The sequence below is a fragment of the Lissotriton vulgaris genome, chromosome 2_1 (genome assembly GCF_964263255.1).
Source record: "Lissotriton vulgaris chromosome 2_1, aLisVul1.2, whole genome shotgun sequence".
Lineage (NCBI taxonomy): Eukaryota > Metazoa > Chordata > Amphibia > Caudata > Salamandridae > Lissotriton > Lissotriton vulgaris.
Window position 1 is genome coordinate 1,538,368,529 of NC_141687.1, and position 27,842 is coordinate 1,538,396,370.

The following is a 27,842-nucleotide window of genomic DNA, read 5'->3' on the forward strand; positions in this document are numbered from 1 at the left end:
GTGATGATCCAGTACAATTATTAAAGGACTCTATCAGAGTAACGATAATTAAGGACCAGAGTCCCTCAACTCTTCAAATGGAGGCAACATATAAAATTGAGCACTTACGTCATGGCCTTCAAGAGGAGCGCCAGCAGGGAACAATACTGGATCCACACAAGGTAGAGAAGACCCCTTGCAGGATCTGGGGTGCCAACCATGGACACAACCATGACACTGCTTTGCTAAATCAAAACACCAGGCTGCTGTTCACCCCAGAGTATCCCTCGCAAGGTCCCCATGATATTCTAAATAGGGGACCCATCCTCAGGCTGATCAAGTTCATCCCTGAATTTAACAGATTGAAGTCTAGTGATATCATAGAAATCGAATTTCTTTCTCCTAAAGTTAATCAAATTACAGAACCCACACTAGCAACATTTATTTCGGCAACAATCACACAGCTAATATTATCCATATCAGAGTTATTTAGCTCATGGGGTATCAAGATCATCCCATTCAAAGAGACAGGTTACAGCATAGTATTAGCAAAATCACCAGCTCCCACGGTGTTTGGTAGGAAGATGCCATTTTCAATCTTAAATAACAGCCAGGGTTATGTTTTTACAAACCACAAAAAACAAAAGGTGTTGACCACAGACCACAAGGGGAAAGACTCGGCTTAGCTGCCCGCAGCACTAATCAGCAGAAGCCTTGACAGAATTAGTCCTTGAGCATCTACCTGTATCAATCCACCTTCATTATCCTTGTGTTCCTCAAATGTCAACAGTCTTACCCAGAAGCTCCAGTCCTAGATTTGTAACATTATTAAAGAGCCATGAAATCATAGCCCTACAAGAAATATGGGCTCTCGATGAATATAGCATGCTACAAAGCATGCAATTACATCGACGTGTTATGTAACAACGCGGTTGTTACAGCGACCTCGTTGTTATGACCCGATGCCATTAGTACACAAGTAATTACATTGGTTTGCAGAAGATGATGCTGTAACATTAGGAATGTATAATTTACTATTCCAACTCCAGCCTACGCAACAGTAGGTTAAGTGTTGGAATAGTAAATTATACTATTCCCTATGTTAGAGAGCCATCTACTGAAAGTCGATGTAATGTCTTGCGTAGTAATGGCATCGCGTTGTAACTACCCAGTCGTAGTAACAACTGCGTTGTAAAGGCATCACGGTCTAATAATCGCACGGTAAAGGTTGTTTCCCCTCCGGATTGTATGCTACATTGAGCATTGGACATCAGCCTTTCGGGAACATAAGCACGGCAGACTAGAAGGCGGGCTATCTATCTCACCTCGGTCAAGTTAAAAGGGATCATTGAATCGTTAACATTTGAGGAGAACTGGCTGTCTGAAATCAAGATTTTTAACTCAAGATCGCAGCAATTGATATTACTTATAAATGTCAACATCTGTCAAAACACAAGTGAGATAAGGTCCAAATGTAAAAGTCTAATACAAACCCTGTGAGACTTAACCAGCGATTACCCTAAATCAGCCTGGCTGATCACTGGCGATATTAACACAAATCTTTTCTAAGACCTTGCAGAAGATCATGAGGAACCCAACATAGAAAGCGACCAAAACATCATTGAACATGCCAAGCCAAGTGACTATCCGCATAGCAACCTTGGTGAATACATAGTACTGCAGCTCAGCAGCATGGCCTACATAATACTGAATTGTCACTTCTAGCAGGACAAGCTACGAAACTGGACGAGAACCAACCGGAAAATCTGCTTCTTCCTTGATTACTCCATTTCTATGTTCAGAAAGATTTTATTAAGTTTTAAGACAAAATTAAAAAGAACAAGTACAATATAAAGAAGAGGAAGGAAGTTACAAGCGTAAGTGATCTAATGCTGAAATGTTCCCCTTGGTAGAAAATTATCACATCACTCTGCGGACAGAGAATGATCATCTCCCACAGATCATCCCGCTGTCATTTAATCTACTGCACCATGCCTTAGTAAGGTCGACATTCAGTGGAACACAAATGGAGAACTTCAAATGGCTCTAATGGACCGATTCCATCAGTGGTGCTATTATGGCTGCATGAGGGGTGCATTTAAATGAATATTGCACAAATAATGCTTCTCCAACTATGGAATGGATGCACTTTACCATGCAATTGCTTACAAAATTCCACTAACTCGCCCGTTAGTTTGCACCCCAATGAATCTATCAACTCAGCCATGATCAAGAATATCAAGAAAATATGCAATAAAGTTTTGAGGCAAGTTCGGAAGTCCCCAGGTGACAGTGAGCATCTTAATGCATTCAAGCAAGCGCAGAAAGTCTACCGGCTGACAGTCTCTGCCAAGAAGTGCAAACGATCAGAGCATTTCTGGACAACACTACTTCATGCCAGCAAGAATCCTAACTCTAGGGGCTTGTGGTCCCCAGTTAACAAACAAGTGAATGGCCAAAGTGGCCAGGGCTGCGCCAATATACCAGAAACAGAATCGGCATCCTCTCTAACTTCACATTTTGAGGCCACTGAGGAGGAAGTAAGCTCTATGGACAATAGTGTGAAAATGGTATCCACAACTGGCATTGAAACCTTTCATCAATATATGGGCCCCTTACACCTTATTGCTACCAAGGAGTAAGTTATCTCCATGGACAACAGTGGGAAAATGGCACACACAACCGACATTGGAGCTTCCCATCATGACTTGGATCCCTCACACCCCAATGCCAAGGACCCGGCCACTCTCATTTCCTGAAAGGTACATGCCATAACAAAAGGAAGATCCGATGGGGCCCCTGAGCACAATGGTTTGCCACAGGTACTATATAAACTTGACATCCTATTCTGGGCTGAACAGTCTACTATGCTCTTTGACCACTGCCAGATGCAAGCCTCATTGCGAGGTGCTATAATACTCCCTATATATAAAGGCAGTACAAACGTGGATGCATATAACTACAGGTTGATAGCCCTCCTCAACTATGACTCTAAATACTACTCCAGCCTGCTCTGGGAAGACCTATGGTCATTGGTGGAACAAAATCGACTAATCTCTTAACGTCAAATGGGGGTTCATGGCTAAACCTGGGACACTAACCAATCTAACGGCAATATCTGTCCTGATAGAAAAAGCATCAGCCTCAAAATCTCTGATACATGTTGCTTTGTCAGCTATAAGGTGGAGCTTGATTGAGTACCAAGGGGAGGGCTGTGGGCTAAGTTACAGGGTACACAGACAAAATATCGAGTTTTAAATATCGATATACAATAATATCGAAGTTTAAATATCGATGGGACAAAATATCGAAGGTAAGTAATATCGACAGTCTTAATATCGATATTAGTATGATATCAGTAATATCGAAGTTTTAAATATCGATGTCAATAATATCGAAATAAATAACTTCGATGTTACTAATATCAATTTTTAAATAAATTTAGTGTATAATATATTGTATTTATTATGTTTTATTATTTATTTTTAATGTAATTTAATTAAATATTGTCTTTTACTATTGTAGCGGGTTGTGGGTTTATAGGGGAATAGGGTGGGAAGTAATTTCATTATGTTAAATTAATTATTAATTCGTAGGAATTATTAATTAATTAATTGAGAAATAATTTTTAATTAATTTTAATTAATTGATTAATTGATAAATATGTTCTGTAGCGGGTTATGGGTTTATAGGGGAATAGGGTGGGAAGTAATTTAATAATAATTAATTAATTAATATATGTTTGTACATATTTTAATTAATAATTAATTGGTAATTAATTTATATTATTTAGTTAATTAATTAATATAATTTTGTACATATTTCTAATTATTAATTAGTTGGTAATTAATTAATATTAATTATTTAATTACATTAATTATAGTAATTTTTTTATATATAATTTTTTGTTATTCTTAATTAATTAATTGGGAAAAATAATATTAATTATTAAATTAAATTAATTACAGCTAATGTGCTAATATATTTACTTTATTGTTATTGTTAATTAATAATTAATTGGTTCAGGGTCAGTTTTCAGTTTTTGGGTAAAGGGGTATTTTTAGGGTTCAGGATCAGTTTTCAGTTCTTGGGTAAAGGGGTATTTTTAGGGTTCAGGGTCAGTTTTCAGTTTTTGGGTAAAGGGGTATTTTTAGGGTTCAGGGTCAGTTTTCAGTTTTTGGGTAAAGGGGTATTTTTAGGGATAAGGGTCAGTTTTCAGTTCATGGGTAAAGGGGTATTTTTAGGGTTCAGGGTCAGTTTTCAGTTTTTGGGTAAAGGGGTATTTTTAGGGATAAGGGTCAGTTTTCAGTTCATGGGTAAAGGGGTATTTTTAGGGTTCAGTGTCAGTTTTCAGTTTTTGGGTAAAGGGGTATTTTTAGGGTTCAGGGTCAGTTTTCAGTTTTTGGGTAAAGGGGTATTTTTAGGGTTCAGGGTCAGTTTTGGGTTTTTGGGGTACAGGCGTACAGGGTAAAAACAAAAAAATATCACATTAAATCAAATAAATAACATAAAAAAAATAAAATTACATTAAATTATTAAGTGTTTTATTTATTTTAAATGTATATGTATTAGTTTTAATTTTGATTTAAAATTTTTATTTAATATTTGTAAAATTATATGTATTTTAAAATTATTTTTACATTATTATTAATACATTTAAAAAAACGATATTTTTGATTCCGATATTTTTGTACTACGATATAATTTTTTCGATATTTTTGTACTTACCTTTATGAAGATAGGATTCCGATATTTTTGATGTCGATATTTTTGCTCCGATATTTTTGTATTTCGATATTCTGTCTGTCGATATTATGTCAGACATTCAAGTTACAGAGATGGGGAATACCTGAGATCCTTTTAGAGGCTATACGCCAACTACACCAAAGGGATACGCATTCAACTGGCAGATGGCGCCCACATATCCAGAAAAATGATGACAAAGTGAGGAGTGGAACAGAGGTGCGTGTTAGCCCCCTTGCTTTTTAACCTATTAATTGCAGATTTACTGCAGATACTAGATGTTATTAACAGTCACTCTCCAAAAATAGTTGGCGCGTGTATTAGCAACTTTTTGTACGCAGGCGACCTCGTCCTATTTAGTGACACAAGGCTAGTTCTCCAACAACTACTTAACCAGCTGTACATCTACACAACGGCCAATAATCTAGGGTGAATATGAAAACAACAAAGGTTGTAACATTTGGGCTGAAAAAACATCAGGGAGGAGGATGGTCCTACAATGTCAACAGAATAATGTCAGAACATTTGTACATGTGCCTAGGGGTATACATCGACACTAGATGGTGTTTTGTGAAGCAATGAGAAGAAGTTAAAGCAAAAGACCTAACTCTTCAGGTGATGTTATCGAAATTAGCTCAATTGTTATTGGGCCCAGCCTCTTATGGCCAGGAAATCTTATTAGGCAGAGATAACAGCCTGTTTAATAAACTCGTCATAAAAATCTACAAGCAAGCCCTTCGACTACCAAAATCCTCATCTGCCGCTCAGGTCAGGCTTGAACTTGGCCTCCCTGATCAATGGGCCGCAGGTGCCCGGTGCCAACCTTAATCTGTGTCAAAATTTATGGAGGGCTAGGGTCGGTAGCCTAGAGGCATTGTTGTGGTCAGAAATCAGCTGCAGCCAGCCCAGTCAAGCAAATAGTCAGTTCCTAGAAGACTGCCAGCAGCTCCTTGATGCGAAAGACCTCCGTCCCAGCAACCCCAGCCAACAACACTTCAAAATGAGTATAAAAAAGTGTGTTTGCCGCTGGTCATTTCATTCGAATAGGGCACAACTTGCCAAATGCAGGCATTCCTGGCAAGTTATCAGCAGGTATCAGCCTGCCACCCTACCATCATATCTTCCCTGCACTTACACAGTCCACAGGAAGGTAAGATTTATGGACCTCAGTCTAGGAGAGTGACCATTTTTGAAACATCTAGCCAGCTGGCATCATCCAAGCGAGACTACAACTTTCAGGGGCTGTGGTGGCTGCGAAGAATCATTCGAACACGTTGTATTCCTCTGCCAAGCACTGCTGAAAAGACGCAAGGCCACACTATGGAGAGACTGGAACAAACTGGAAGTTCACACATATCGGCAGGCCATCATCGCCTCCCTAAATCCTAACAGCACAGGCCTTAACATTCTTCTGACAAAGTTTGTCACCATCGCTCCCAGCATGTTCAACCAGCTAGGCGCTCAATAGCTGGACCTCGTACACCTCCCCCGAACTATCTATTGAAACAGACCAGCCACACGGAATTGCATTCAACCAAAACAGTCCCTTGAGCGTTCAAACCTGAGGGTGCCTGTTTTGAGGGCCACTCAGCTGCTACTAATGGTTATTTTTATATTGCACCAGCACTTTATCAGACCATTGCTCCGTTGGTAATGAGGAACAACATGCTGCTATTCTGGTTTAAGCCAATCAGATGGGACATATTTTTGGAATTTGAACATTACCTAATTCTTGTGCTGTTACCGATGAGGAACAACTAGCTGCTGTTTTTATCCAGCTAAACCATTTGTTGAAACCGATCAGTCACATTGAACTGTATCCAACCACAACAGATTAAAATCCGAGGTGTCAATTCTGATGATCATTCTGGGCAACCGATGGTTGTTTTACACTGCACCAGCACTTTATTAGATTACTTTTCTGTTGGTATTAAGGACCACTTTTCCGTTCATTTAATTCTGTTAAAACGGCGGTCTCAATGCATCTGCACTTTATTTAATCTTTGTGCTGCTACAAATGAGGAATAACTAGCTGCTATTTTTGTTTAACCGACTAGCGTGGTAACCCCAGTATGTTTTTGATTGATGATTATACTGTTTTAATATGTATTTATTTAACCTATCTTTTCACATTGTAAAGGTTTAAAATAACCATACTCAATAAAGTGTTTATTATTATTAATATTATTATTTAATTGTCTAACGACAACGCACCTTGAAAAATTTCAGATACTACCAACCTTCCTATCATGCAGTGCAGGGCCACTGAGGTAGCTCTTTTACCCATCTGCCCAAATATGCCAATACACTGCTGCCTTTCTTAGAGTCTTTTTGCACGAAAACATGCTTTTTCAATGCTTATTTTAAACTTCATTCGACAAACTTTGTGTCTACCGTTAACAGATTCTCACTGTATCATGAAATGCTAAATCTGTTGAGAGGTGCCATGTTCAGAGAAGTGGAGAGAACTTGTCTGAGGATTAACCAGAGAAGGTGGAGAGTCTGCTCGCAGTCCACCAGCTCCAGATTAGCAATCGATATTTCACCCTCTGCCTCTACCCTTGGTATGACCAGGACAGACATCCCACCAGGGCCCACAAGCCCTTCCCTGAGTCTCTGACTCTCCTGCTCCCGGTTGGCACTGAGGAATACAGCTTTGAGGCACTGGACATTAAGATGTTCAGTGTCAGGGCATTCAACTTCGAGGAGTTTGGGAACTTCTTGTCAATGCTTGTTGGCTCTTTATCAATAGGGTCCTTCTTCCAAACCTACGTACAAGGCCTATAATGTTTCTAATCTGGAACACCTTTGTGAGTGTGGAAACCTGTTGGCCATTGTCAAGAAAACAATCATAGACTCTGACCCTCCTTTCTTGACAGAATGTCAGCCACCTGAATATTTGGTGGTATCCGCAGCCACGAAATTCTAAAATACTGCTGGCTCCACCCCAAAAAGACAGCAAAAGAATAGATGCATTGGATGAAACGGTACGAGAAATCTGGCTCCAGCTGTGGGGTTCAAGCACCACAGCGATACTATAACAGAACCTTGTTAAACTCTTCTGACCATTAAACTGATTCTGTTCCAGAAAAGGGTAGCAGGGTCTGTAAAGAAATCATAAAAGAAGGAACGAGCAAATCCGTTCAAACAGTAAGTGCAGCCAAGGACTCTGCTGATTTGGCTGCACCAAACATCTTGTAAAGAAATCTGGTGAGATGCAGAGATTCTGCAGCGCATCCCTTGCATCAGGCACAATGTACGTTGTGTAATAATGCTTATTGGTTTAGAAAATATGTTGATGTTTAATTCAAGGAATAGATGAAATTCAGTTTCATTAGATATTATGCTATATATATTGTAAAGTTTCCTTTATTTATGGTCGAAAAAAAGCAAAATGTTAAGGTCCGAGCCCATTATACATCCATTCTTACTTAAGGTATTTCATGCATTCACTAGTGCTTCATCATGAGTCGGTAGGTGTACATACAGAACAAAGTGAGATATTCATTCAAAATGAGTACGATGCACAACTCAGACTTGTATTCAGCTGAATAAATGGAAGCCCCTGCTATATAAAAGATGATTACTATATATGGGCATATTGTTTGAGTTTTAAATGATACTTTCTCAGTTAACTTTTCTAGGCGACACAACATCTGGACGAGGTTCACTTACATGCCTCCTCATGTTCAACAAAGGATTCTGGATATTCTCTGGCTCTTCTTTGTTCGGTACATATGGAGGCAAAATTTAAAAAACTATAAAATAGGATGTTTTGGAAAAACAAAATCCCGAACTTGAGTTTAAAAGGATACATTTAAGGGCAATAGCCTTCCCGTATTCCCTTTTGCAAAGACACAATGGCGGCTCCTCCGCTAAGGCAGAGTAGAATCGCCCCACTGCTCAAAAAGGAAAAATAAACATATTGTTATTATCATTTTAGTTTTCCTTTTGTAGTCAGTGGCTATTGGGGCGAGCGGGGCTGGCCAGAGTCGGGTGAGGAGTGGTTTGCACTCCCTAAGTGTGCACAACTGATTGGCCAGCCCTCTTGGTCCGGCCAAACAGTCATGCACACTTTGCATCTTCCCCACCAGCCTGTAATGCACAGCCTGGTGAGGAAAATGCCCAGCCTCCTTTTCCCCGTCTGAGCCCCGATCCACGGCTCTCAGACAAATCACAACGCTGGATTGCAGTGTTGTGATTGGCTCAGGGGAGCCTGGGAGCCCAGGTGCTTCCTGCTGCTTGCTGCTGCCGGACTGGATACAGGAAGAACAGAACAGAGGAGAGGCGGCGGCTGGCCGTTTTCAGATTTTGTTTGTAGCCACCACCCCTCTCCTTCACCACCCGGGTTCGGAAGCAGCCGCTACCAAAAGAAAACAATCGCAGCACCAAGAACAACAATTGCAGCAATAAAAGTACTACCAAATGCAGCAATTGAAAGAAGGTAGGTTCACAACAGCCTTCTGCAGCGGTCGCAATGTCTTCACATGCTAAATAATGTCTCTCTCTCTCTCTCTAACGCCACTATCCAGCACCTCAGATGGGTGGGGGGCAGGATGGGGAAGATTCCCAACAATTTTCCAACTTGGCAGAGTTTAACAAAAAGAGTTTAGCTTCTAAATTTTTCAAATCGTGATATAAAATCAGATTCCCTATTCATGGCCCTTCCATTCCTCCAAATGTATCAAGGCGTTTCAATCTCAAACAGCTAATTCATGAAATCATAATTGTTCTATGCAAAACACACTGGAGAGTGAATTATCAAACTTCAAAAACACAAATGCATCTACTCACACTTTTCTTTTTAGATCTGAGAAGAAGTCAAAGCATGTGATATCTTTACATTCTATACACAAAGTATTACAAAGGCAAAGACGTAGAAAGACATTGTATGTAATTGGAAAAAAATGGAACAAAGAAAATGTTGCCTTCTAATCAACACATTTCTTAGTTTAAAATCGTTTTGTCAGAGCAACAAAATGGTAGGACAAAAGTGTTTCATGTTCCTGCAAGTTCATTAACATAGTCCACTATGTAAAGATTCTGAATTAATGCCCACGATAGATAACAAGTATACATTACAGGTAAGAACCTTTTCCTACTTTCTCATTCTTTGCTTATTACATTTCCCTTTATCTTTATGTCCATTTACTTTTTCATGTTTGCTCTTCTTATTTCCACCAATCTTGAATTTTCTGTAACAGAGCAGTCCAATTCTGTTTGCTGTTTTCACAGTTTTTATTGATGTGTTTATTTTTTATTTTTTTGGGACTATGTAATACGTTTTCCATTGTCTTTCTTTTTTTTTCCCCGAGTTTATCCTGTACTCCTCTCATGCTTTCTAATTTTGTTTTACCTCATCAATCCCTCTTTTCTTTTTTCTTTATTTTCTCGTGTCAGTTTCCCTTCTTTCCATTTTCTTTCCCTCACCTCTCTGATGTGTCCTGTTTATTTCAGAGTTCATCTTCCACAAACATTTCTGCATATTCTTCACTCACACTCTCAGTTTTTCATATACTTTAGATTTCTCACTAATTCTTTTTTATTCTTCCTCAGGTGAGCATGTCTTGTCTTTTGCGGCGTGTGTGGGCGATGAGGGGATTGTACGACTGCTCATTGAAAATGGAGCCAATATCAAAGCCCAAGACAGTCTGGGTAAGTGGACCATGAATAACAGCTCTGCGTTAGAAAGGGAGGCAGCCTCGACACAAAAAAGGGGTTTCACCTAGCATAATGCCATAAAGGTCCCCCAATGTTTAAGTCACATCCCGTATTACTGGAAGGCTCACAGCTGGCTACTTTTGTGGCCTCTCACTGCAAGGGCAGGACTATTCCATCCAGGCAGTGAACAAGGGCCCTAAGAATCATTTTCTTTGAGTTTGTCATCCTATGTAGTTTGCCTTCATTTGTACCCTAATCATCGGCTGCTTCGCCGCATAGGCAAGTTAATTTGCATTTTCAACTCGTGCTTTAGAATATGATGAAAAAATATAACATTCTACAAATTATAAAAATTGGGGTCAAAGTATTGTAGCTCAAACGGTGCACATAATGGCAATAAATTAGCATTTCCCAAAACATGTTTAAATGCAGATGTCACCTTCCCAACCCTCACCTCGGCTATAGTACTGAAATCAGAGAGAGGATGAGGTCTAGAGGCTATATTAATTACTTTGGCACCCTGACACCTGAGTTGTAAGGCTGGCAATAGCACTCAACGCAAAATACATTCTAAGGTTCTCGACTTAGTACTTTAGTTCCCTTTGCTTCTATATAGTTACATCTATATACCCATATATAGATATAGATGCATTACCCAGTGGCGGTCTTCATTGGGTAGTTATAATTTGGTCAGCTGTTCCAAGGAAAAGAGTTTACTGTGTTGCTAATAATTCTGGCACTGTTTTATAAATCTCCATGAATCTTTCCAAAAAGTTGCTTCTTTTTGACTAGTTTGTGCATGGAAAGTTTCAGGGTGATCCGTCAAGTGGGGGATGAGAAAAAAAGGGGAGGTCCCAAAATGCAAAATCCACATGCATTTTCGACAGACTTCTTTAGGCAGGCTACGGCAAAAACCTCTCAAAGGAATGACACCAAATTTGGCAAGATGCTAGATCTGGGTCCACAGATTGTGCTTTTTGTGCTTCGGTGTACATTTGTTCAGTAGATTTTGAGAAAATAAGATTCAAAAACATTTCTACAACTGGATGGTTATGTCCACAGGAGGCTCGATAGACTCTCCCATTGCGCCAGTTCAAAATTAGAGTGTTCTGATTGGCCCTATGAGATTTATTCCCTTGGGCCAATTCACTCTCACAGGTGTCAGACTCCATCAGGAGCAAACGCTCTGATTGGCTGTCAGCAGCATTAGACAAATAATGCAGACAGCCATTTCAGGAGCTGGGGACTTAGTTCCCTGTTCTGAAGTTTGAAAACTAAAAAAAGGTATAAGGGGCAAGATTGTTTAAAAAAAAAAAGTTGACCTGGGGTTCCATTGGTAAATTTGGGGGAGGATTACCAAAGGAAATGATGGACGGAGCGTTGACAATACAAGCACTCACCCCCAGTCAACTGATCTGGGTTTAATCCATCACCGTTCTTTAGCCCACTTTACCACCCCAGTTCAGACATGGCCATATGCAAATCAGTCTGACCCTGTGCCTCATGGGAACAGTCCAGCCCGAACTGCCAAGCCATGCCTTCCCTGGACCGGAAACAAGCTACCGAGGACCGGTTTCTGGCATTCCAGCCTTCTTCAGCCCGGCTTGCTTGAATCCAGTGGGAAAGTGAGCAAGGGACTCACGTCTGAGCATACCCTGGGGAGGGCCATTTTAGGCGTGGAGGAGCCCACCCCTGGGGCTGAAATGTATACAAAAAGGAAGGGGGCGCCATGTGACATCCCTTCCCAAGTCTTGAAAGGCCCTGGGCATCCCATCCAGGGGGTCAAAATGTACTAAAAAGAGTAGGGATAATGCACCTCCCTCCCTGACTTTTCACAGGCCCCAAGAGTCCACCCTGGAGGTTGATTTATTTAATTAAAGGGAGGAGTGCCGCAGGGCCTCCTTCCATGAGCCATTATAGGCCCTGAGGAGCCCACTGCATGGCCAAAACTTTCAAAAAGGGAAGGGCCCATGTGACCCATGTGATGCGCTTAAACCCGGTGGCAGTGGGTTCGCGCTGGCTGCGGCAGCATTTGGAGGCTCGTTCGGCCCTTGATTGAAAAAGCGGCTCATTTTAAAAATTACCTGTTTATTTTACTTTGGCACACATTGTTTTAAAACTTTCACTTTCCAGCTCCCCTAGTCCCGATCCGGCACGGCTGAGTGCCGCTTGAACCAGCGGGCTGACGGGGTAGCTGGCTCCATCTTGAACTGGCAAACAAAACAGGTGATGGACCGAATGTGGATCAATGTCACACATTCAACCCAGTCCAAAGATCTGGGCCCAAATCTTGACTGGGTAGGAGTATTCTGCATCATTTAGAAACTCTGTCCATCACCTTTTCCAAAATTGATTTTATCCACAGTAAGTGTGGGAGGGTATACGCCGACGTGAGTCCCTAGCTCATTGCACCATCAGGATTCAAGCAAGCCGGGCCGATGACGGCTGAAATGCCAGAAACCGGTCCCCGGAAGCTTGTCTCCTTCCCAGTATAAGAATTGGCTTGGTAGTTTGGTTTGCCCTGTTCCCATCATGCACTGGGACAGGAACAGACCAATTTTCATATAGCCAGGTTCTGAGCTGGGATGGTGCAGTGAGCTAAAAAACGGTGATGGATCAAGCCCTGATCTCTTGACTGGGTAGGAGTATTCTGCATCATTCAGAAACTCTGTCCATCACCTTTTCCAAAATTGATTTTATCCACACTAAGTGTGGGAGGGTATACTCAGACGTGAGTCCCTAGCTCATTGCACCATCAGGATTCAAGCAAGCCGGGCCGACGACGGCTGAAATGCCAGAAACCGGTCCCCGGAAGCTTGTCTACTTCCCAGTATAAGAATTGGCTTGGTAGTTTGGTTTGCCCTGTTCCCATCATGCACTGGGACAGGAACAGACCAATTTTCATATAGCCAGGTTCTGAGCTGGGATGGTGCAGTGAGCTAAAAAACGGTGATGGATCAAGCCCTGATCTCTTGACTGGGTAGGAGTATTCTGCATCATTCAGAAACTCTGTCCATCACCTTTTCCAAAATTGATTTTATCCACACTAAGTGTGGGAGGGTATACTCAGACGTGAGTCCCTAGCTCATTGCACCATCAGGATTCAAGCAAGCCGGGCCGACGACGGCTGAAATGCCAGAAACCAGTCCCCGGAAGCTTGTCTCCTTCCCAGTATAAGAATTGGCTTGGTAGTTTGGTTTGCCCTGTTCCCATCATGCACTGGGACAGGAACAGACCAATTTTCATATAGCCAGGTTCTGAGCTGGGATGGTGCAGTGAGCTAAAAAACGGTGATGGATCAAGCCCTGATCTCTTGACTGGGTAGGAGTATTCTGCATCATTCAGAAACTCTGTCCATCACCTTTTCCAAAATTGATTTTATCCACACTAAGTGTGGGAGGGTATACTCAGATGTGAGTCCCTAGCTCATTGCACCATCAGGGTTCAAGCAAGCCGGGCCGACGACGGCTGAAATGCCAGAAACCGGTCCCCGGAAGCTTGTCTCCTTCCCAGTATAAGAATTGGCTTGGTAGTTTGGTTTGCCCTGTTCCCATCATGCACTTGGACAGGAACAGACCAATTTTCATATAGCCAGGTTCTGAGCTGGGATGGTGCAGTGAGCTAAAAAACGGGGATGGATCAAGCCCTGATCTCTTGACTGGGTAGGAGTATTCTGCATCATTCAGAAACTCTGTCCATCACCTTTTCCAAAATCCATCTTGAACTGGGGCATAGAGGCTGCTCAGGTCAGCGTTGCAGTCCTCGCGCTCCTCCTTATTTAACGAGCTCCCCATGCGCCCGCGCAGCGGGCGCGCTGGCGGCGCGCCTAAGGCAAGCCTGTCTGCGCCCGTCCGCGGCCGGCCGGGGCAAAGGGCACCCCATTATGTACGTTTTTTATCCTATACATCTGAACAGCTTCACTCTATCCAAGGTCCTTGGCCATTGGCTGCCCCATCATTGCTCAGATTTCTAAATTTGGCCTCAGGCAGGCCAATCCCAGTGTCTCACTCCCCCCCTGTATGCCGTCCTCGCCTTCAACCCCCCCTCACACATCGGAGCCCCCTCTCTCGCCCTGTACTGATTCCGCTATTTCAGTCCTTCTCCTGAACACTAGATCGGCGGTCAAACATCACCACAAATTATTTGTTCTGTTAGATACTCAGAAACCAGATCTTCTGTTTCTTACAGAAACCTGGTTTTGTCCTGACTCTCTCCCTAACATACTTGCGGCCGTCCCCTCCTCCTACTACGCTCTTCGCGCCGATCGGCCTGTGGGGGAAGGCTGGAGGTGGTGTTGCCCTGATTGTTCGCTCTGATTTTTATTTCCAGCTTTTATCAGCTCCATCCATCACAGCGGTCGACTATCTAGTCGTTCACTCCGCCTCCTTCCAATCCCCTCTGACTTGCTTACTTATGTATCGCCCCCCACAGCAAATGCCGCATTTTATTCCTGCAGTTCAGGAATTGCTGGCAACCTTGGCAGTGAATAACTCGTCTATCTTGGTGCTAGTCGATTTTAACTTTTGGCCCTCTGACCCCTCGGAGGACCTTATGTCCAGAGAATTCTCGGAACTCCTCCGTAGTCTTAACTTTTTGCCTCATGTCCACACCCCCACCCACATCCACGGCCATACCCTGGACCAGGTCTGGTCGCTTAACATTCCAGTTTCTTCCCCCGTTGTTACCCCATGCGCCTGGTCGGATCAATGTTTAGTTTCTCTGTTTTTACACCCTAGCCTTGTTAAGAGACCCCCCTGCCTAGGAATACCTGGGCGCGTAATTGGAATCATGTGGATGTGACCTCTCTTTGCTCTTCTCTTTCAGCCTCAAGCCCTAATCTTGAAGACCTTTCTTCCTCTTCCCAAGTGGCCACCATTAATGAATGGCTCTCTAGAGGGTGTGACCAGGTAGCCCCTCTGAGACAGGTTAGAGCCAGACGCGCCCATGACGCAAATAGGTGGTTCAGCGCTGAACTCAAGGAGAGAACACTTACAGTACGACAGGCAGAGCGCGCCTGGAGACGCGCCTACTGTCCCACACTCAAACTGCAATACATCTCACTTCTTAACGATTACAAAAAAGCTATCCTTTCTGCCAAGACCAATTATTTCTCTTCAAAAATTCTGTCAGCTGAAAACCAGCCTAGAGAAATTTTCACCATTGTCCAGGAGCTGGCTTTCTCCGACAGAGTCACCCTTAAACCTTCCCCTTCCCAAGCCCTCTGCGATTCACTCAATGATTATGGTATTGACAAAATCACAACCATTAAGTCCAATATTCCACCTCCCTCTCCCTTTTTTTCTGATCCTAAGCCCCCGCCGAATCGGTCCCACCTCGATCAAATACCCTTCCTGACTAAGGAGATATTCCTGGCTCTACTCCAAAGAGTCAAGTCAGGATCCCCCAGCGACATTTGCCCTGCACATATTTTAAGAGAAATCTATCTGGCTTGTCCCTTGCCCCCTCTCACTTTTCTCAATGACTCTCTCGCTCAGGGTATTGTGCCAGCTCTACACAAATCAGCTATCATAATACCTATCTTAAAAAAGCCTGGTGCTGACCCCACCTCTAAGGTAAACTATCGTCCCATTTCCCTTCTCCCTTTTTTAGGCAACATTTTGGAACAACATGTTGCCAAAACTCCAAGTGCCTTTGCTGAGGACAATGGCTGCTTAGACCCTTGTCAGGCGGGCTTTCGTCCCTCACACTCTACGGAGTCGGTAGTTCTCTCCGTTATGGACCAACTCAGAGAGGGAATGGACAACAATCTGCCCCAGGCATTGGTCCTTCTTGATTTATCCGCCGCCTTTGACACGGTTGACCACCCCATCCTTCTTGCCCGTGTCATGGCGGCTGGTATCAGGGGATCTGCTTTGGTCTGGCTTTCCTCCTTCCTGAGAGAACGCACCCAGGCCGTTCATTTGGCTGAGTTTTCTGCACCGTCACGGAAGGTCCTTTGCGGTGTTCCTCAGGGCTCTTCTTTGTCCCCCTTCTTGTTTAATTTGTATATCTTTCCTCTTATTTTTACACTCCAGCAGATGGAGGTCACGGTCTTCAATTACGCCGATGACCTCCAGCTAATTTTTAATTTGTCCTCTTCTCCAGAGTCCATTCACAACTTCCAATCTGTTATGATTTTCATCAGGGACTGGATGAACTATAACCACCTTAAGTTGAACCCTGATAAAACCGAGTTGGTCCTCACAGGAGGTAGCTCCAGTCCCTGGACCTCTTTGTTTTGGCCCTGTTCCCTGGGGCCTCCTCCTTCCCCCTCTTCCTCAGTCAAAACCTTAGGGATAAAACTGGATGATCACCTCACCCTGCACTCCCAGATTAGCTTAGTTGTTTCGTCCTGCTTCCTGATTCTCCGCACTATCCGTAAAATATCACGCTTCTTTTCCTTTTCTGCTCTCAAGCTTATTCTTTTAGCCTCAGTCATATCCTGCCTTGACTATGGTAACGTTCTGTACACTGGTGTCCCTGCTTATGACCTTCGACGGCTCCAACTGGTTCAGAATCAGGCCGCTCGTCTGGTTTACAATCTTCCTAAATCTCACCATGTTACTCCCTTACTTAAGGCCCTGCACTGGCTCCCCATTCGGGAACGTGCTCTCTTCAAGATGGGCTGCATAACTTTCCAGGCTCGAGCAGGCATGGCCCCGGCCTTTATCAATTCTGAATTCAAGACCTACATTCCCAGTAGAGAGCTGCGCTCCTCCTTCCAATCCCTTCTCTCTGTTCCTCGTTTTAGGAAAAAAAGGTCGGGGGCAGGAAGTTCTCTACTCTTGCTCCCGCCCTCTGGAATACCCTTCCCCTACCCTCAGGTCTTCCCCTAACTACCTTGAGTTCCGGAAAGCTCTCAAGACGTTCTTTTTTATACAAGACTTTCCACACTAGCGCCATTCTCCTGCCTTTCCCACAGTAGTGTATCCTCAGCGCCAAGAAACCGCTTGGTAGTCATGCGCTTTATAAGTATTTTAATTTCAATTTCAATTTTCTCTCCCTGAGCATTTGAAAGGCCCAGGGGACCCCATCCCCCAGGCTGCTACTTTTAACAAAAAGGAAGGTGTACCTTCCCTCCCTAAGACATTAGGGGCACAGAAGTTTACCTGCCAACACCAGTATGGGAAGGGAAACTAGTGTTTGCTCTCAACCGGCGGAAGCCTTTTTAAAACTCCCCCCAAACAGTAGCAAACACAAAGCCTACTCCCAGCTGCCTTGAGCTTTAAAATGCTCCAGCCGACTGGGTGTAGACTTGCAATCTGTTTCCCTGCCTTAACTTATGCGGGCAGGGAAACCGATTAACAGATTGCTCACACCCAGAGGGAGCAGCATAAATAACTGCTATCTGCGGGTGGGAACAATGCTGGCTCACGCAGAATGCGGGGAGCTGGCTTGGGGGGTCCTGAAGCTTCACCTGCAGCCCCCAACATTGTATATGGTGGGAGCCCTGGGTGAGCACCAGGGCACCCAGCTATATTAAATGTAGGACCAAGGGGATGGGGTCTCCAGGGCCAAAATAGGCTCAGGAAGTGGGGTCACGTGGTCTTCCTCCCCTCCACCATCTGGGCCAGGGACCTTATGTACAGAACTGTCATTAATTGCTTTGGTCACCTCACAGAGCTCAAATCTGACATCTAACAGGCAGGAATGAGGCCCAACCCCTGGTAAAAGAGTAAATACTCTTGAAATGTTCTACCCAGGTGTCTACACCTATATGTTTGTCGAGGCCATCTGTCTGATGGGCATTGGGTTGGACCTATTCACAATTTTCTGAAAACCCATAGTAGCTTTTACAAAGTTTTCATAGGACTCCTCTTTAATTGATATTTTCCTATTCTTGATAGCAAATTTATATACGGTCCTGGTCACTAGGGTAGCAATTTAGGGCTTCCCGCAACCATTGGATAGCCTCCCTGTATATCTTGTTAAACCAACTTGGATGAGTGTTCTTTACGTTTCTTCTGGGCTCTGCAGTTGAGTTTTGTTTTGCTAGTTAAGCGTTTCAGACCATTGACAACCAGAACTTTGGGCTTGTTTTTAGATAGTAGATATTGATCAATAAGATCCAAGTTAGCACTAACAAAAGCAATGAGCAAAGATGGAATATGTACACATGCCACCTGATCCTCAGTCCTTTGTCTGTTGTGGCCAAGTTAGTAATTTCTTTATCTTGGGGCCTTTTTCTGCTGGCTGGGAAGCTAAGAACAAGCTCAATCGGATTATTGTCCCTGTTACTATGTTTTCTAGTCTTCCCCAATTGTACAAACCAATTCATACTCAGGAATGGAAAAATTTAATCAACAGTGGTATCCTGATCGGTACACAGTCTATATAGCGATTCCTAATTGTCGACCTACACAAATATTGAGTTGGAAATATCGAAAGTAAAGAATTTCGATGTCAAGATTATCGTTGGACAGAATATCGACCCTTAGGTAAGTAATATCGAATTTATTTATATCGATGTAAGTAATATCGAAGTTAGTAATATCGATAGCATATATATCGATGTAACTAATTTTGATGCTACTAATATCGATATTTGTATTATTTTTATGTATTTAATTATGTATGTGTAATATGTTTTTGCTAAGTATTTTAATTTTTTAACATTATATGTGTATTATTTTTATATATTAATAATGGTATTTTTAAGTACATTTTATGTTTTAGTACCGGAGCGGGTTGTTGGTTTATAGGGGAATAGGGTGGAAAGTATTTAAAATATACTTAATTAATTAATAATTTTTAGGAATTATAAATTAATTTTAATTAAGTTTTGTTTTTATTTCTGCAGCGGGTTGTGGGTTTATAGAGGAATTGGGTGGGAAGTCATTTAATTGTAATTAATTAATGATTTATAATTTTTTTTGTTATGGATAATTATTTTATTTATAATTAATTATTAATTAGCAATTAATTATTTAAATTGATAATTAATTTTTTTAAATGGTAATTAATAATTTTAATTGTTAATTAATTTTTTTAATTGGTAATTCATGTTTGTAATAATAATAATAATAATAATAAGCTTTATTCGATTTTTAAATTAAAAATCATGAAAGCATCAACAGTACAGAAATACTAACAAAAAAATAAATAAATAAATAAATAAATAAATAAAATAAAAAAATTTAAAAAAACATAGACATTTCATTTCATAGACACAATAAAAAGCCATCATTCAACAATTATTGTGCAAAATTCAGTTACCATTAAAAAACTTAAGAGTTTGTCCTATGTAATGTGAGGGGAGCTCGGGTAAAAATCATATAGATCCCAAATGTGAATTGTGCCTTGTCTTTCACTTTCATTGGGGGTACAAACTCGTAAAAAGGGGGCAACATTGGTGTTTTTAAATGTAATAAGTACCAAATCCCCAGCAATGCATTTGGGCAGCGTCTCTAACCATCCCACCCTCCTGACACTCAAGATACCCCCGTCTAGCCCCGGCGGCAATGGTCTATTCTTATTTAGCCAATAGGTGGCCTTATTTAACAAATCCTGCTGGGATTCGCGTGTTCCCTGGGTGAGGGCAGGGACCCCAGAGAGGACAGAGACATACGGGGCGGCCTCAGGGGGCAGGTTGATATGTGGCATTCTTGCCAATGCGGATCTAGCCACTGTGTGGGTTTTTGGTGCAGGTTTGACAGATACTTTGGGGCCTATTTGAATAGGTGTGCGTAATGGCTGTATTTGGATGGCCCCATTGCCAGATTTATACGTTTCGGGGGCGGTGGTAGGGTTAGGACAGACGCATGTGGCCATAATGGTAGCTGGAAGCGGGAGCTTTCTTATTACTGACTCAATATTGGTCAGCCTTTCCCCTAAATCATTCATTTTAGTGACCAAGGGAGAGATAGTAGCAACCAGCAATTGCTCAATTTTGGCCAATAAAGTTGTGTTGAGAGACAAAAGAGGGTCCCCTGGTATGTCCGCGGCCGGGTCCTCAATAAATGCTATTGGATTAGCAAGTGATGGTATACTTGTATTGTTCCCAAAGTTAGTTTCGATGTCATGCTTCCATCTATTGTAGGAACCCAAGGGCGCGGCATTTACTTGGCTATGAGGTTTGTCAGCGAGGCCATTAGCATTAAGACAAAAAGAATCCACAGTTGGGGAGGTTATAAGATCAGGGGCGTACTTAGTACCGCACAGGGCGTTGAGATCCTCCCATATGGACATCATGTTTGTAATAGTTTAAAGGAATGCCAGACAAAACAACGAATAATATTTAGGCACGATACCTCCCTCTGTGATGGAACCAAGCGGGGTGGCCCGTCCCGGCCTCCACAGGCCTCGGAGGGCCACAGAGGGCCCGCCCTTTGCCCGGGCTTAGCCCCGCGCTTCGTCCCGCGTGCGTCCCGCGGGACATAAACAAGGAGTGTTTTATTAGGCAGGTAGGCGGGGCCGGCAGGGGAAGAGTACCAGCTGTTGATGGTCAAAGGGAATGCTGGTACTCGCAGTCCCCGGCCGCCGCACTCGCCGAATCCCCGGACACAGCAAACAGGGGCAGACAGCAACAAACAGTCCCCAGGTGGACAGACAGCTCCTCCGGTCTCCGGTCTCCCAAAGGGTCAGAGTCCCGACCCACCTCGAGCCGCGAGTCGCACCCGCGAAGCGGGGGCGGCAAGAGGTAGAAGCAGGCAGGAGGCGGGGCCGGCAGGGGAAGAGTACCAGCTGTTGATGGTCAAAGGGAATGCTGGTACTCGCAGTCCCCGGCCGCCGCACTCGCCGAATCCCCGGACACAGCAAACAGGGGCAGACAGCAACAAACAGTCCCCAGGTGGACAGACAGCTCCTCCGGTCTCCCAAAGGGTCAGAGTCCCGACCCACCTCGAGCCGCGAGTCGCACCCGCGAAGCGGTGGCGGCAAGAGGTAGTAGCAGGCAGGAGGCGGGGCCGGCAGGGGAAGAGTACCAGCTGTTGATGGTCAAAGGGAATGCTGGTACTCGCAGTCCCCGGCCGCCGCACTCGCCGAATCCCCGGACACAGCAAACAGGGGCAGACAGCAACAAACAGTCCCCAGGTGGACAGACAGCTCCTCCGGTCTCCGGTCTCCCAAAGGGTCAGAGTCCCGACCCACCTCGAGCCGCGAGTGGCACCCGCGAAGCGGGGGCGGCAAGAGGTAGTAGCAGGCAGGAGGCGGGGCCGGCAGGGGAAGAGTACCAGCTGTTGATGGTCAAAGGGAATGCTGGTACTCGCAGTCCCCGGCCGCCGCACTCGCCGAATCCCCGGACACAGCAAACAGGGGCAGACAGCAACAAACAGTCCCCAGGTGGACAGACAGCTCCTCCGGTCTCCGGTCTCCCAAAGGGTCAGAGTCCCGACCCACCTCGAGCCGCGAGTCGCACCTGCGAAGCGGGGGCGGCAAGAGGTAGTAGCAGGCAGGAGGCGGGACGGCAGGGGAAGAGTACCAGCTGTTGATGGTCAAAGGGAATGCTGGTACTCGCAGTCCCCGGCCGCCGCACTCGCCGAATCCCCAGACACAGCAAACAGGGGCAGACAGCAACAAACAGTCCCCAGGTGGACAGACAGCTCCTCCAGTCTCCGGTCTCCCAAAGGGTCAGAGTCCCGACCCACCTCGAGCCGCGAGTCGCACCTGCGAAGCGGGGGCGGCAAGAGGTAGTAGCAGGCAGGAGGCGGGCCGGCAGGGGAAGAGTACCAGCTGTTGATGGTTGTTAGACGGACCGGGAGGGTCGGCCGAGGACAAGGGGAGAGGTCTCCGGGGAGAGCCGTCTCCAGCGATCGTACAGACAAGTAACTTCCCCCCCACAGACGGACACCACACCAGGATAAGGTTCAACGATACTTTATCAGCAATTCTTTAGTTACGGTAAAATTATACAAGGAGGTCTGGACTCAGGGGTCCCCTCGATTCTGGTCTCTGGATTGGGAAAAGGGTAGCGGGACAGTCTTGTTACCAATAGATGAAAATAGCTCTCAATCCTCGAGCTCGGCGTTCTAGATGATCGGGCCGCGGCGGAGCCAGCAGGTCCCGAGATGGATGAAGGAAGCGACGGTCCGCGGCGGAGCCAGCAGGTCCCGATGAAGATGGCGGTTACAAACGGTCCGCGGCCACGCCAGCAGGTCCCGACGACGATGATGATTACAAAGGTTTCGGCAGCGCCAACAGGCAGGACGATGGTTCGCAAGGCAGGACTACGGCAGCGCCAGTAGTCCGTCAAGGATGAGTTTTCACTGCGTCTCTCGACTCCAGGATACAACTGCCTTCCTGCTCTGGAGCTGCCCCAGTTATAGGGCTGATCCTCTTTGATGTCCGGACCCTCGCCCGTGGAGGTTGGGGGGTCCGGGATGAAGGGGTCCAGACACCCAGCAGGGGGGTGGAGCCAGCGCCCGGGGGATGGTGGGCGAGCGGCACCTGGCGAGGGAGAACCATCGACACCTCTTTCTCCCATTGACCCGCCAAGTAGTCCGCTCACCTCCTGGGTGGATGATGGTGCCGGGATGTCTGAGGCCTGGCCAGGCCCAGGGTTGGGGTCGATCGGGGGCCACGCGGCCTCGTGGCGGAGTGTCCAAGATGGCGCCCAGGCTGGGCGCGCGGGCCAGTGAGGGATCGGGCCCACGAGGTCGATATGTTCAGAGGCAAGGGTCCCGGAGGGGACGGAAAGCGTGAAGTGGTGGTGTGTGACACTTGAGGGACCGGGCTCGGGCCTGGTCGGGCAGAGGGGGAGCGGCCCTTCACGTGGCCTGTCCAACATGCGTCCCCCCCAGCTGAAGGCGGGGAGAGTCACCCATCCTCTTGGGGACTCTCCTCGTCGAGGCGGAAAAACCGGGACAGGCCATCTGCGTTGGCGTGGTCTGGCCCAGGCCGGTGTTCAACAGTGAAGTCCATCCCTTGTAGGGAGATGGACCAACGTAGTAGCTTTGGGTTTTCCCCCCGCATCTGCATCAGCACTGCAGGGGTCGATGGTCGGTCTGCACCCGGAAGTGTGTGCCAAAGAGGTAGGGCCGGAGCTTTTTGAGGGCCCATACCACGGCGAAGGCCTCCCTCTCGATGGTGCTCCAGCGTTGTTCTCGAGGTAGGAGTCGCCTGCTGATGAAGGCCACTGGCTGATCAAGGCCTTCGGTGTTCAATTGAGACAGGACCGCCCCAATGCCGTGGTCGGAGGCGTCCGTCTGTACGACGAATTCCCGGCTGTAGTCGGGGGCCTGGAGCACAGGGGCGGAGCACATGGCGGCCTTCAGTTGTTCGAAGGCTGTTTGACAATCTGGGGTCCAGTTGACCTTCTTGGGTTGATTTTTGGACGTGAGCTCCGTGAGGGGCCCCACTATGGTACCATAGTCTTTCACGAACCGTCTGTAATAGCCCGTGAGTCCCAAAAAGGCGCGGACCTCGGTCTGGGTGATGGGGGGCTGCCAGGACTGGATGGCGGCAATCTTAAGCTGCAGGGGGGCCACCAGGCCGCTTCCCACCTGGTGTCCGAGGTAGGTTACGGACCCCTGACCAATTTGGCATTTGCTGGCCTTGATCGTGAGGCCAGCTTGCTGAAGGGCCTGTAGCACCGCTCGGAGGTGGTGGAGGTGGTCGGACCAGTGGTGGCTGTACACAGCGATGTCGTCTAGGTAGGCGGCGCTGAATCCTTCGAGCCCGGCCAAGACCTGGTTGACTAGCCGCTGAAATGTTGCGGGGGCATTCTTCATGTCGAAGGGCATGACCTTGAAATGATAATGGCCATCAGGAGTGGAAAATGCAGATCGTTCTTGGGCCCGGGGTGTGAGGCCGATCTGCCAGTAGCCCGCCGTCAGGTCGAAAATGCTGAGGTAGCGGGCAGCTCCCATGCGGTCGATTAGTTCATCTGCCCGGGGGATGGGGTGTGCGTCCGTCCTGGTGACCGCATTCAAGCCCCGGTAGTCGACGCAGAACCGGAGTTCCGGTGTGGTGCCGGGAGCGGCTGCTTTGGGGACCAGTACTACTGGGCTGGCCCAGGGGCTGTCTGAGGGCTCAATGACCCCGACGGTGAGCATTTTGGTTACTTCTCCCTGGATGCAAGCCCGTACCCGATCTGGTACGCGGTAGGCCCGGTGGCGGATAGGGGGGCTGTCCCCCGTGTCCACATCGTGCACACACCAGGAAGTGACACCTGGGGTGAGGGAAAACAGGTCGGCGAACTGCAACAGAAGGTCCCGACATTCCTGGCGTTGGTCCAGGGTGAGGGCTCCCGAGAGTCGGACCCCATCCACGGAGCCATCTTTCTCCCCAGTCCGTAGGAGGTCAGGAAGGGGTTCGGAGTCTTCTTCGGCTCCATTGTCTGTGGCCATCAGGAGGCTGAGTTCTGAACGCACAAAGTGGGGTTTCAGCCTATTAGCGTGGAGGACTCGGAGGGGGTTCCGTGAAGATTCCATGTCGATGAGATAGGTGACAGGACCCTTACGTTCGACTACTTTGAAGGGCCCCGTCCACTTGTCTTGCAGGGCGCAGGGCTCGGTGGGGGACATGACCCATACCTGTTGTCCGGGTTCAAATTCGATGGAGGAGGCATTTTGGTCATACCACTTTTTCATGTCTTCTTGACTGGCCTCCAGGTTTGCTTTTGCCAGTTCTCTGAACCGTCGGGTCTGGTTGCGGAGGGTCAGGAGGTATTTGAAGACATCCGGGGGGTTCTTTAGAGGGGGCATTTCCCAGCCTTCCTTGACTAGACTGAGAGGCCCCCGTACGGGGTGTCCATACAACAACTCAAACGGGCTGAAGCCGAGGGACTTCTGGGGGACCTCTCGATATGCGAAGAGGAGGCACGGCAGCAGCACATCCCACTGGCGACGGAGGGGCTCTTCCAACCCCCCAATCATCCCTTTGAGCGTGCGGTTGAACCGCTCAACGAGTCCGTTTCCTTGAGGGTGATAGGGGGTCGTGAATCGGTAGGTGACCCCACACTGTTGCCAGAGGGACTTCATATATTTGGAAATAAAGTTTGTGCCCCTGTCGCTGACGACTTCTCTGGGGAAGCCCACACGGGAGAAGATCCCCATCAGGGCCCGACCGACCACCGGGGCTGTCACAGTTCGCAGGGGAATAGCCTCGGGGTAGCGGGTGGCGTGGTCCACTAGTACCAGGATGAACCGATGTCCTTGTTTTGTACGGGGGTCCAGGGGCCCCACAATGTCTATCCCGACCCTCTCGAACGGGGTGGTGACCACGGGAAATGGTTGCAGGGGGGCTTTTAGTTTGCGGCCGCTCTTTCCACTGGCTTGGCACGTGGGGCAAGATCGGCAATGCTGGAGAACATCATTCCTCATTTTGGGCCAGAAGAAGTGGGTTACTAGGCGGCTGTAGGTTTTATCCTGACCCAGGTGTCCCGCCAGGGGGACATCGTGGGCTAGGTTTAGCAAGAAGTCTCTAAAACGGAGGGGCACCACTAGCACTCGGCTGGCCCCCAACTCCGCGATCCTTTGTTCACTGTATAGCAGATCATTGTCCCAGTAGACCCAATGTGTTCCGGAGGTATCCCCTGCGCTCTGGGCGAGGGCTTGTTGGCGGAGTCCCTCGAGGGAGGGACAGGTCTTTTGCTCTTGGTGAAACTGTTCTTGTGTGGGTCCCCCCTCTTGATGCCACTGGTCGAGGCCAGCGAGGTCCGGAGGTTGAGCTGGTTCTGGGGAGACGGCACGGTCGGTGTCTTCGACTGGGGCGACCGGGGGAGGAGGTGCCGGCCATTCGGGTTCCTCTTGTCGGGGATTGGCACGGGCGGCCATGGACCGGGTGGTGACGCACGCCCAGTCCGGGACGCCCAACATCCCCAGGTGTTCTCTTCGTTCTACGGCTGCCCAGGGTGAGCTTTCAAGGTCATTTCCCAGGAGACAGTCTACGGGAGCATCATCTCGGACCGTTACTTTCAACATGCCGGAGACCCCTCCCCATTCGAAAGGGACGCAGGCCATCCGACACAGACTTTCTGAGTTATCGGCTGAACGGACAGGGCAGAGAATGTTTGGTATGAACTGTTCTGGGGTCACCAGGTGACAGCGGACGGCTGTTACACTGGCCCCGGTGTCACGGAGGGCTTCGGTCCGGCGTCCATTGATGCTCACCCATTGGCTGTACTTCCGGGTGTTAGCGGGTAGGGGGACCCGCGGGACCATGTCTTTCCCCCCTAAGCATGCTAAAGTCATGGCGGCTGGCTCCCATTCTTGATGCTCTTGTTCGTATTCTTCCTGCTCCTCGGAGATCTGTTCTTCCCCTAGGGCAGCAGCGGCCACTTGGCGTGGTCTTGGGCTCTGGTACTGCGGGCAATTTGGGTCGTTTGCATAGTGGCCGACTCGTTGGCATCGGTGACACGTGACATTGGCTCTGTATCCCGGTCGCGCCGGGGTGCTGCCCCGGTTGGCCGGGGGGGTGGAGCTGGTAGCGGGGGCGACCGGAGCGTTGTCTCTTCCTCGCCCTTGGCCCCCTCCTCCTCCTCGGGGACGGTGCTGACCGTTGTTGTTCCGGTTCTGTTCATAGGATCCATTTCGGCCCACTCTGGTGATTTCCCACCGGTCAGCCTCGGCTGCGAGCTACCGTGGATCAGTCAATTTGCTGTCGAGGAGGTGCTGCCGGAGCTCAATGAAGCAATTGTTTGATAGATGCTCCCACACCATGAGGTTGAAGAGTTGTTCGTACGTTGTGACATTGCTTCCTTTGATCCAGCCCTCGAAGGCTCGGCTAAAATAGTTCACGTAGTCCACCCAAGTTGTACCCGGGATGCGGGTGCAGTCTCGGAACCTCTGACGGTACATCTCGGGTGTGAGCCCATAGCGGGTGAGGAGGGCAGCTTTCATGTGGTCATAGGAGGTCATCTGATGGTCCGGGAGCTGTAGCAGGGCATCGCGGCCCTCATTGAGGAATCTCCCCCAGAGACCGGCTCCCCAATCGCTTCGATCGATCCGGTGGGCGGTCATAGCGATTTCGTAGGCCTTGAACCATTGCTGGATGTCGTCCTCTCGGAAGTATTCTCGGACGACATCCTTGGGGATGTGTACCTTTTTCTCTGTTGCCCCTGGGTCGCGGGGTTGCTCGGGCACCCCTAATTCTCTGTTCTGCTTGCGTAAGTCTATCTCCGCTAGTTTGCGCTCATGTTCATACGCCAGCCTCTTTTCCTCGAGCTCCCTTTGTCTCTGTTTTTCCTCTCTTTCTTCTCGGAGACGCAGGTGCTCTAAGCTTATTTTTTGTTCGGCCAGTTTAAGTTCAACCTCCATTTTGAGCCGGGCCATTTCTAGTTCGTGTAGTCGTGTTTTCTCTCGTTCCTGGATCTCGTCTTGCGAGAGACCCGTTCTTTGCTCCTCGGGTGCCGTGGTGTTTTTTTCTACTGCTGCGATATTTTGGTCGGTGGTTTCCACGGCCCCGGTTTCTGCCCAGGACTCTAAGGCCTGCTTAAAATCGTCTTTGGTACTTAGACCGGTGGTAGCGATACCTAGTTCGATGCAGAATTGTTTTAGTTCACGATGGCTGTACTCGTTCAA

General features: G+C 47.0%; 1 protein-coding gene across 1 annotated transcript in view; it reads left to right on the top strand.

Annotated features, from left to right (window-relative positions):
* LOC147732861 (transient receptor potential cation channel subfamily V member 6-like) overlaps window positions 1-27,842 on the top strand; it is a 253,063-nt gene that overhangs the window by 128,793 nt on the left and 96,428 nt on the right. The window contains exon 5 of the mRNA XM_086957403.1: window positions 10,279-10,377. Coding sequence (XP_086813529.1) covers window positions 10,279-10,377 — 99 coding nt within the window. The remainder of the gene's footprint in view (window positions 1-10,278; window positions 10,378-27,842) is intronic.